General features: G+C 46.5%; 1 protein-coding gene across 1 annotated transcript; it reads left to right on the top strand.

Moving 5' to 3' along the window:
* The first annotated feature begins 3,666 nt into the window (after positions 1-3,666).
* Positions 3,667-9,569, top strand: CFP (complement factor properdin). The gene is made up of 9 exons (XM_084790047.1): positions 3,667-3,824; positions 3,918-4,068; positions 5,700-5,875; positions 6,290-6,460; positions 6,590-6,781; positions 6,993-7,166; positions 7,397-7,588; positions 7,741-7,852; positions 9,342-9,569. Exons 1-9 carry the CDS (start codon positions 3,761-3,763, stop codon positions 9,505-9,507), a joined length of 1,398 nt encoding a protein of 465 aa, XP_084646173.1. The 5' UTR covers positions 3,667-3,760; the 3' UTR covers positions 9,508-9,569.
* Positions 9,570-11,252: the final 1,683 nt, after the last annotated feature.

The following is an 11,252-nucleotide window of genomic DNA, read 5'->3' as shown; positions in this document are numbered from 1 at the left end:
CATAAGTCCAAGGTCCACTTGGGCTACATAAAAAGGCCTTATTTTAAAACAATAGTAGTATCCAGGTGTATGTATTTCAAGCCCGTATACAAGAGGGTTGCCATGAGTTCAAGGCCAGCCTGAGCTAAATAGCAAGCCCCTATTTCATCTGCCTCCCTCTAAAAAAAACCTTTCCTTCTAGGGCTGGTACTCAAGGAAACTGGCAAGACAGATAACTGAATTATCTGGCAGTTGTCAGGTAATAATAAGTAAGAGCAGACTCATTCTTTGTTTAAATAACGAATCTGTTAAGTCCTTTGAATACCTTAGAAGTGTGTGGGAGAAAACAGTGATACCCTTCATCCACAGGGAATCCTATGAGTATTTGTGCCGTGTAGAAACAAAGGAAATATCGATTCTAACATTATTACCAGGGCAAAAGGTGAGTGAATAATGCAGCCAGGGAGAATTGCAGTTTTGTTTTCATAAGATAATAGCACTGACAGCTGAAGCCCTGGAATATTAACAAGATTCCTTTGTTCAAGACACACAGAGACATACTCTCAGAGGACATACTCTCAGCTCTCAGAACTCTGTGGTGGATATTATTAATGGAAATGCTAACAGGATAGTATTAACAGAAGTGTTATCACCCCCACCCAAATCGAGAGCAGATTCTTGAGGGACTTCTATTTTAACCATTGGTCAACTTATTTTATCTTTTTGTTTTGTTTTCTTTTTGTTTTTTGAGACGGGGTGCCTCTGTGTAGCCGTGGCTGTCCTGGACTCGCTTTGTAGACCAGGCTGGCCTTGAACTCACATCGATCTACCTGCCCCTGCTTCCCAAGTGCTGGGATTAAAGGCGTGCACCATCATGCCCGGCTAACTTATTTTATCTTAATTCAACTTGTAGAATGGTGCCTGTGTGTGGCTGCGGGATAACCTTTCTGAAGCTCCTTTTTTGTGGATTATAAAGGTTGTTGATTTTTTTTTTTTACTTCTTTACTTTGGTGATGTTGGTGATGAAACCTAAGATCCAACTCATGCTAGGTAGGGCAGTCTACCACTAAGCTCCATCTCCAGGGCCCAAGGGTGCTGTTTTTAAACCTGGTACAATTTCACTTATTAAGGCTTGTCTCAAAAATTAAAAAGCAGGTCTGGGGAGCTCAGATTTTCTTTGGGGAAAATTAGGCTGAAGATGAATCTGTCATTAATAGTGAAACAAGGCACTGTAAGTTTTCTTTCCTCTAGACATGAGCCACCAAGACAACTGAAAAGGGACCAGGAGCCAAAAAAGTGCTTCTCAAAGTTCTTCACAGCAGCATCACTTTCTACTGGGAAGCTGTTAGAAACGCATTAATAGAACCCTGTGCCACAACTGCTGGTGAGAAATAGGTCGGGCCCAGCAACCTGCAGTTGGATCAAGAAGCCCTGTGCGTTGATTCTGCTGTGTCCCTAAGGCTAGATGCCATCCAAGAAGGATCACAAGAGGAGACCTTTGGGAAAACATTTATTACTAGTCTTTCCTTGTAGAGTGTAAGTCCATCAGAGGCAGTGAGGTTTTTTTTTTCTTCTATCCTGTTCTCTTTTTCATTTAATGCTGAGAACCACTTCTGACATCCAGTAGGTGCTCAGTAAATGTTGAACAGACCATTTAATAAACACAGCCAGACACTGTTCTAAGTATTTTTAATTCTTAGTCTGTGACAGATCTAACCTATGTCAGGTGCTGTAAATATGCACTGGGGATCAAGTCCAAAGCTGCTCACATGTTGGGAAATGGCATACCACTGACCCAAACCCTGCCTTTTTTGTTTGTTTGTTTGTTTTGTTTTGTTTTTCAAGACAGGGTTTCTCTGTGTAGCCTTGGCTAACCTGGACTCACTTTGTAGACCAGGCTGGCCTCGAACTCACTGCGATCCACCTGCCTCTGCCTCCTGAGTTGCTGGGATTAAAGACGTGCGCCACCACCACCCAGATGTTTGTTTGTTTTTAAGACAGGATCTTCTATACCCTATCTTCAAACTTTCTGTGGAGCCAAGGATAGCTTGAACCTCTGATCCTCTTGCCTCCACCTCCCGATTGCTAATTTGTATGGTGCTAAGGAGCAAACCTAAGCTTCATCTATGCTAAGCCAGCACTCTACCAAATGAGCTACATTTCTAGCCACCCTACCCTTTAAACATTTTTATTGTGTTTATTTAATAGGAATTGGGGTGCTATACATACGTGCCACAATGCACATGTGGAGATCAAAGAACCAGCTTTTGGTTTTATTGATCCTTTGGACTGTTCTCTTTGTTTCTAATTTATTAATTTCAGCGCTGAGTTTGATTATTTCCAGACATCTACTCCTCTTGGGTGTTTCTGCTTCTTTTTTTCTAGGACTTGAGGGAGTCAGTTCTCTCCTTTCACCGTGCGAGCCCTAGGAATTAAACTCAGCTCACTGGGTTTTGCAGCAAGCTCTTTCACACACTGAGCAATCTCACCTCCACCCTGCCTTTTCTTTTCAAGACAGAATCCCACTAAATTCTCCAGAGTAGCCTTGAACTCACATGGTAGCTAGGCAATTCTTGAACTTTCATTCTGTTTGTTCAACCTCGAAAGCAGCTAAGATTGCAGGCCTGTACCTTCCAAGGCCCTGTTTGCATACACATTTTAAAGAAAAGGAGATAAGCACAGAGCAGGATGTTATCTGCCCTAGGTACTCTGATAGAACATGGCCCAACTGGTTCTCTCTTCTATACCCATGCAGACCCAAAGAGTTTCTTCAGATGCCCCCCGTTGGGCAATGAATATTCCTGAACCTCCCTACTCTTCTGAATCGCTTCCCACACAATGCCACTTCCCTTTCTCACTTCCCTTGTATTGACCTCCCACACACATGCTGACCACAAGAACCTTACATTTGGGAAAGAGGGGTAGGTTTTCACGATGGAAGATGAAGCCCTTGCCCTCATGCCTTTTCCTTGACAGACTACGTGAGGAGGGCCACCCTCATTTCACCCTTCTTCAGTATCCCTGTGAAGTTGAGCCTCTCATTATAGTCAAGAGTATGCATTTTATACGTAAGAAAATGAGCCATGGTGTTACAGCCCTGTTCAATGCCAGCCTGGTATACAAAGCAAATTTCAGGCCTGGTATGGCTATATTATAAAACCTCATTTCAAAACAATAGGGAAAACCAATTTAAAGTGACTTGCCAAAGTTCACACCCCTAGGTACTTCTTTTTTTAAATATTTATTTATTTATTGTATATGAGTGCTTTATCTGCAGAAGAGGGCATCAGATCACATTATAGATGGTTTTGAGCCACCATATGGTTGCTGGGAATTGAACTTAGGACCTCTCTGAAGAGCCGACGGTGCTCTTAACCACTGAGCCATCTCTCCAGCCCCCCCCTCCCCAGGTGCTTCTTGCTTCAGACTTTCAGGCTCCAGTCTTCTATGAGAATTTGTTTCCTAAGCATTGATTGAAAGCTAAGAGGAAATATAAATGTATATGTAAAAAATAAAGAATAAATATTTTTTTTTTAAAAAAAAAAAGAAAGCTAAGAGGTTTCTGAGTAGAGTGGAATATTATGTAACAAAGATTGGGTGACAGCAGGATGAACCAAGGGTGACAGGAAACAGAGAGGAGAAAAGAGGAGGTAGAGGGCTCAAAGGAGAAGTCAGAGCTAAAGAGGCCAAACCCTCCCAGTTCCTCCTGCTGTAGGTTCCTCTTTCCCAAGCAGATCAGCGCAAACGAAGGGAGGTCTCCTTTCTATAAGGAGTGCTCAAAATGCATGCCGGAATGCAGGCCCCTCCGTGGCTCCTGCTGCTCCTGTTTACCCTGCCAGGCACAGGTAAGTCGATGAGGGCCCATACTACCTGCCAGGGATGCCCAGGCCTACCTACCATAACCCCCGATGGCCCATTCCTCTCCCCTGATCTTACAGGTTCAGACCCTGTGTTCTGCTTCACCCAGTATGACGAGTCCTCTGGCAAGTGCAAAGGCCCTCTTGGGGGAGACATCAGTGTGGAAGACTGCTGTCTCAATGCTGCCTATGCCTTCCAGGAGCACAGTGGTGGCCTCTGTCAGGCATGCAGGTTCGGGAAACTGAGGCTGAGCCCTGTAACCCAGAACTGTACTCTTTCCCTTGAGCTGCTAAGAGTCCTTCCCCAAAATCTTCCTCATGACCATAGCTCAGGTTTCAAAACCTTGGCACTATTGCCATTTGGAACTCTCTGTGTGTGTGTGTGTGTGTGTGTGTGTGTGTGTGTGTGTGTGTGTGTGTGTGTGTGTGTGTGTCAGGGGTATGTGTTCTGAGTTGTGCATTGTCTGGTATTTTATAACATACCCAGCCTAACCCCTAAGTTTTTAACAGTTCCCTCCAGTGAGAGTGGGGAATGTCTCAAACTCGTTTTGCCTTCACTTAGGACCCCTTTCCTCTTTCTGGGTTGCCTCGTCCAGCCTTGATATGAGGGTTGGTGCTCAGTCTTACTAGGAATTTGTTATGCCATGTTCGGTCCATATTCCTGGGAGGCCTGCTCCTTTCTAAAGAGAAACAGGATGAGTGGATCTGTGGACAAGAGAAGGTTGGGGCCTGGCTGGGGAGTGGGGGGGAGGGGGTATGGGAGGAATGAAGGGAGGGGACACTGCAGTGAGGATATACTATGAGAGAAGAATCGTAATCCAAACACTGCCAAATGTCCCCTGGGCAAGACAAAATCAGCCCTGATTGAAAAACACCACTATCAGTGCTTCCTGTAAACATTGCAGGTGGGGTGCAACTTGGATATTTTTAATGATAGCTCCATCCTCTTATAACAGATCATATTTGAGCACTTATCATATACGGAGCCATCATAGGAATGGAGAACTTTGGGGAAATTCTGAGGGCAATGCCAAATCCCTAATGATGATGACACATTTCATTGTGCAATTCCTTGGTGGCAGTTTGATCTCTAGAAAGCACCTCAAGTCTCCTAATCATGATTTCCAGTTTATAGATGTTGAATCTACTATGTCGTCAATATATTTTTATGACTGACCGCTGCACATTCCATAAAACACTTTAAAGATGATGGGTTTGCAGCCGGGCGTAGTGGCGCACACCTTTAATCCCAGCACTTGGGAAACAGAGGCAGGTGGATCATTGTGAGTTCAAGTCCAGCCTGGTCTACAAAGCAAGTCCAGGACAGCCAGGGCTGTTACACAGAGAGACCTTGTCTTGAAAAACCAAAAAAAAAAGAAAACAAAATAAAAAGAAAAAAGGAAAAAGGGGAAAAAAGATGGTATGTTTGGAGATCTTGGAAAATAGCTCTGGGCCTTCAGTCATGCTAACGGTTCATGTCCCTCCAGCCCTGGCATGCATACCCATATTAACATGCATAGCCAGTCTTTGCAGGAGGCTAAGCATAGCTCTAGCATGTTTCTGACAGGACTTCTGAGCTCCTGTTCACTAAGCACTTCTTCTCTGCCTGCTAGTGTGCAGGGTGGTGACCCTATTGGGTTCCTGGAAGAAGGTTCTGGGCATTTAGTCCTTAAATTTGCTTATTGTGTATCTCACTTTGACCCTGGGGGATTTCCAGGGCCCTTGTTATAAAGGGAAATGAAATTTGTCATGCACTTCACTGTCTATTCGCCTCTTCCTATTCAATCCCTAAGTGGTAAATAGGCTCTCATTGAGCCAACCTGTCAGTCCATACCAGGATGGAACACAGACTCCTCTCCACAGGTCCCCACAATGGTCACAATGGTCTTCATGGACTCCTTGCTCAGTTACATGCACTGAGGGGTCCCAACTGCGACACAGGCGCTGTGTGGGCAGGGATGGGCAGTGCTCTGAGAAGGTGGATCCTGGAACTCTTGAGTGGCAGCTACAGTCCTGTGAGAACAAGCCATGCTGTCCAGGTAAGGAAGATCAGCAGCGGTGTGGACATTCACTCCTTACTACCTAGCCCCGCAGTACGAGAAGAATCAGGGCAGAAACCCTGAGGACAGACCCGTGTGTGGCTTCATGGGGGAATGGAGGAAGCTTGGATTGTTGGAGGGGAAAGTCAAGACATTGGCTGTAGTCTGAGTGAATTGGATTGTGGGAAAGGGAGAAACCCACTTTCATTTGAATTGGGAATAGGACAGGCTGTGTCTAAAACAGCGGGAAGAGTATGAAGGCTGCTGCTGTAGTCCAGATGAACAGTACTGGTAGGCCAGGTATAGGGCAAGAGATAGGAGGACAGAGTTAGCTAATGCTAGACACACATGAAAGGAAGGAATCCTAAGTACTACCCCTGCTCCCTCTCATCCCAGTCTCTTTTTCTCCCACAGAAATGGGTGGCTGGTCTGACTGGGCACCCTGGGGTCCTTGCTCTGTCACCTGCTCCAAAGGAATCCAGACCCGGCAACGAGTGTGTGATCATCCTACTCCGAAGTGTGGGGGCCACTGCCCAGGAGAGGCCCAGCAATCACAGGCCTGTGACACTCAGAAGGTCTGCCCCAGTGAGTAAGAGTAGCCACAGGACATAAAGGGGTACCCAGGATGGATCTATTGGCTTAGAGCGGGAAACTGCCAGGGAGAAAAGACTTAAGCATGCTTGACCACAGCTCATCCCTCCACTCCTATCACAGCACATGGGGCCTGGACAGCCTGGGGTCCCTGGGGCCCCTGCTCAGGATCCTGCCTCGGTGGAGCTCAGCAACCCAAGGAGACACGAAGCCGCACGTGTTCTGCACCAGAGCCTTCAATCCAGCCCCCAGGGAAGCCCTGCTCAGGACCACCCTATGAGCACCGGACCTGCACTGGCCTGCCATCCTGCCCGGGTATGTATGGATGAGGCAGCTAGTGGGACTTTAGGTTTTTCTAAGCAAAGCCACTGTGCCCTTTGAGGGAATAGAGTTCTTGTACCATGTGACCAGAAGTCCATCATGTGAGGACAATTTGCCATAAGTGTCTAGAGGTGGCACGGAGGGAAGTTAAGGATTGTGTATGATTAAAGTGTCCTTTATTTTCATTTTTTTCCCACTCCAACAGTGGCTGGTGGCTGGGGGCCATGGGCTCCTTTGAGCCCTTGCTCTGTGACTTGTGGCCTGGGCCAGATCCTAGAACAACGGACATGTGATCGCCCTGTACCCCGTCATGGGGGCCCCACCTGCACTGGTGATGCCACTCGGGCCCACATCTGTAACACAGCCGTGCCTTGCCCTGGTTAGCAACTCAGAAAGCACCGTGTCCATGCCTAAGCCCCCTGCCTATCACTGCTGCCCACATCCTACTGCCAAAGCTTTCTTCCTGCCTCTTACTCTCCTCATAACTTGGTTCACCTCTACTCCTTCATCTTCACATCTGTTTACTCCCATTCCCTCCCAAAGCCTTTGTCAGTCCTTCCCCTGAGGCCCTTTACTGGCTCCAAACCCCCTTGTCCCTTGTCTCTACAGTAAATGGGGAATGGGAGGCTTGGGGAAAATGGAATCACTGCAGCCGTCTGAAAATGAAGTCCATCAGCTGCGAAGAGATCCCAGGCCAGCAGTCACGCTCAAGGAATTGTAGAGGCCGCAAGTTTAAGGGACAGCCATGTGCTGGGAAACTCCAGGACATTCGACACTGCTATGATATCCATAACTGTTTCTGTGAGTGACCTGCAGATGGTGCTGTGAGGGTGGGCAGCCATGCAGTAGCTCTGCCGGGTACCCTGTGCCCCTGCAGTCTCCGTTTTCCCATTGAGACCTCCAGTTTTGATTGTGCAACACTTTATTTCCCCCCCCCCCACTTCCCATTGCAGTGAAAGGTTCATGGTCAGAGTGGAGCACCTGGAGTCTGTGCACACCACCGTGTGAACCCAACCCCACCCGTGTCCGCCAGCGCCGCTGCACAGCTTTGCTCCCCAAGTTCTCGTGAGTCGAGGGACATTATGTTCCTAGGAGGGGGACATGAGGCTAAAGGATGAGAAGGGAGCTGGTTACACTGAACCTGAGCTTCACCACTGGATGAAAGGTGCCTGTCTTGCCAGTGCCATCTCCTAGCTTAGAGGAGAGAAGGAAAGGAGAGGCAATTAAGGAAGACTTCACAGCCTCTGTGCTCCTCAGTTACTAATGCAGTTACTTCGCTGTACTCCCATGCACACAATCCTTCCTGTGCTCGTCCCACTGAATTCTTAGCATACTTGCAGTTACTTCAGTCACCCAGGCTTCCATTCATCCACTCTACATTTCACTGCCCCAAGGTACTCCAAGGCAATTTTAGCAACAGTTGGAGAAATAAGAACCCAGATCTCTGGGCAGAAAATACCCAGGTAAGCTGTCATAGACTCATAGGAAAATGTCAGGTAAGTTGTAATGAGGCTATCACTACCCTCTGGACCTAGAAAGCTAAGTAGACCTCTCCGGGGAAACATTCCTGGCATCCAGATTGTGAGCAGGTCCTGGACAGAGTTGATTAGCCACCCTTGAGTGCTTACTGGACCCCACAGTGGCCCAGGGGTTAGAAAGGGTTAAGCTACCCATCCTTTGCTTACATCACATGGGTCAAGGTTAAGTGACCTTTTTCCAGCTAATGAGAGGCCTGTCCACTGGGATAAGATTTCCCAGCTGTGGTGATCAGACAGGTTGAAGAAGACTTAGAGACTATGTGAAGAAGGACCAATTGAGAGAACCTGGGTGAAAATGAACAGAGGGCTTGCCTATTAGGAGATATAATCCTGGCCAAAAAAAACAAAATCCCTGGATATAAAGTTCCATTTGGATAAAGTGGGAGGGACAGAGAAAAGAGAAAAGGAGGAGATGATGAAGAAAAAATGGCTTCGGATAGGGATTTTAAAGTGAGTATGAGGAGTGAGAGGGTTTGGAGGTAAGTTATTCCTCTTGCTGCCATTTCCCTCATCTGAGGGAAACTGAGGCACAGGAAATTATCTTTCCTATCTCTTTGTCGGAAATAGCCCAATATCGCAGTTAGACATGGTGGTTAAGTGCACAGTGAGTTGTTAATTCAGGTGTGGTGGTACAAACCTGTAATCCTAACCACTTGGAAGACTACATATTCAAGACCTTCCTAGACTGCAGAAGAAGTTCAAGGCTAGCCTGGGTAAAAGAAAGAGAAAAGATAGGTTGGTAGGACCTAAAAATAAAAAGAAAGAAAGAAAGAAAAAATAATGTTATGCTATGGGGGTATGATGGAGCATTTGCCTATCAAGTACAAGGCCCTAGGTTCAATTTCTAATGCCAAAAAAAAAAAAATGTTATGAGACTTGCCTTTGACTCCCACATTTGGGAGGCTGAGGCATAGGGATTATTGAGTCTGAGATTAGACTCTCCAAAAAAAAAGTTTTTTCAATGCATTATTGCCTTCCCTGAGCATCTTTCCTCCATTGCTTCCACAATACCCCAGGCCTACAGTTTCCATGGTCGAAGGTCAGGGTGAGAAGAATGTTACCTTCTGGGGGACTCCACGGCCACGATGTGAGGAGCTACAGGGGCAGAAGCTGGTGGTGGAAGAGAAACGGCCATGTCTACATGCGCCTGCCTGCAAAGACCCAGAGAAAGAGAAACCTTAAAGTCCCTTGCTTCCATTCTGGTCCCCTGACCTTACAGACTACAATAAACCAGCCTTTCTAGACTCTTCTAAGATTCCTTAAAGAAAGGGGGGTGGGGGTGGGACCTGTCCCCATTCCTGGAAGTAGGGCAATAGAATTTTCTAGAGAATTTTCTAGTAGTGGCCCATTGTGAAATATTCTGTTTTAGTGTGTTTACAGCTTGGAAAGCTTGAAAGGAAGTGTCCAGCCCCATCCCGTCTTTGCCAGGACTATAAGGGAGTGGGACTTGGGGGGAAAGCAACAAGGTGGGTTTTACCATTGGCTACTCAGCTTCCTGGGAACCTTTTGATTGGTCCTTGTGCTATTTAGTTGCTGTCTCCTACTTTATGAAGTTTCCTAGGTTCCCACCCACACACCAGAGCCTCTCAGCTGGCAGATCTGCTACAGTGATGAATTGGGTGGGATGTGACCAGAGTTGGCACCCAGCTGAGAAAGCACCTGCACCCGCCCACTAAAAACAGCCTAGCTCTAACACCACAATTACCAACAACAAATAGCTGGGGGAAGGGGCACTGAGGAGGTGGCTATGATGCAGTTTGAGCTAGGGCAAGGGTAAAGAGAAGCTAGAGTTAACATTGGCCTGGAGGAGCCCCCCAAAACAAACCCCAATAAATCTTCTCTTTGTATTTGTTCACTTAACACTTGAATGTCTACTGTATGCTAGAGATAAGTCTGAGCATCTGGGCTGGGGGAGGACTGGTAAAGGCAAGAACATCTTGAGAGCCAGTGAGATGACTCAAAATAGGCATTCCTTTTGTTCAAACGTGTATTCAAGGTTTAATGCCTACTGTATACTAACAATAGTGCTGAGCATGGGGACACAAGAAAGAAGAGGAGAGTCATCTACCTATGTCTCCACAGTAAAGGGGACAAACCCAGACACCCGAGTTCTTAGAATGTGCTCACTCATTTACCATTCACTGAATCCTGAGCCCCTTCATGAAGGAATCATCATAATTGGGGTAATAGCTAACACTTAGAAAGCAACTTACTGGGGGACTCACAGTGTCTTAAGGCTTTCCATAGTGTGGATTCGTTTAATCCAGAATGAACCAGTGAGGGTCAATATTATCCCCATTTTACAAAGGAAGAAACTAGCACCACAAAGTAAGGAACTGGATGTTTTTGAAGCACCGTGCATGGCCATGCAGTGTTAAGTATTAGGAGTTGGGGTTTCCAACATTGTGCAGCAGGTGAAGGGGACCCTTCTGTGTGGGGGTGTTTCAGTAGGAGATGTGTAAGACCCAAAGTTTTGTCAGAACATGTAACATGATCCACTTAGTGGGTAGAAGCGGAAACAAGTCAATGAGGACTTGGTCATCTTGGGAAGACTGAGTCAAAGTGAGGCTTTCTAGTTGCTGCTACAGGGTGTAAGAGACACATGCTTGCAAGCACGTGGAAGCTTGGCGGTGTATGTGCACATTGTTGTGTTAAAGAAAGCTCTGTAATGTAGACCTCCAGAGTTGTGCAAGAGTTAGGGTTGTATTTGGGAGGGGGTGTAAGAGGTTATAACTGTACCAAAACCATGAGAAGTGTGTGTATGTTCACTCACACTAAGGTGGCATGGGTAGGTATTTGTTATGGGTACAATCCTGGCATGAACATGTGTCAGGAGTGTGTAATTAAGTAGGTTGTTGCTCACCAACACACAAGAAAGTGATGCTCAGACTCTTCTATATGCCAATTCTTGCTGGAGATGGTGTGGG

The sequence above is a fragment of the Acomys minous genome (assembly GCF_964271855.1).
Source record: "Acomys minous genome assembly, chromosome: 7".
Lineage (NCBI taxonomy): Eukaryota > Metazoa > Chordata > Mammalia > Rodentia > Muridae > Acomys > Acomys minous.
Note: the sequence above shows the minus strand (reverse complement) of the source record. Positions and strands in the feature narration are given on the sequence as shown.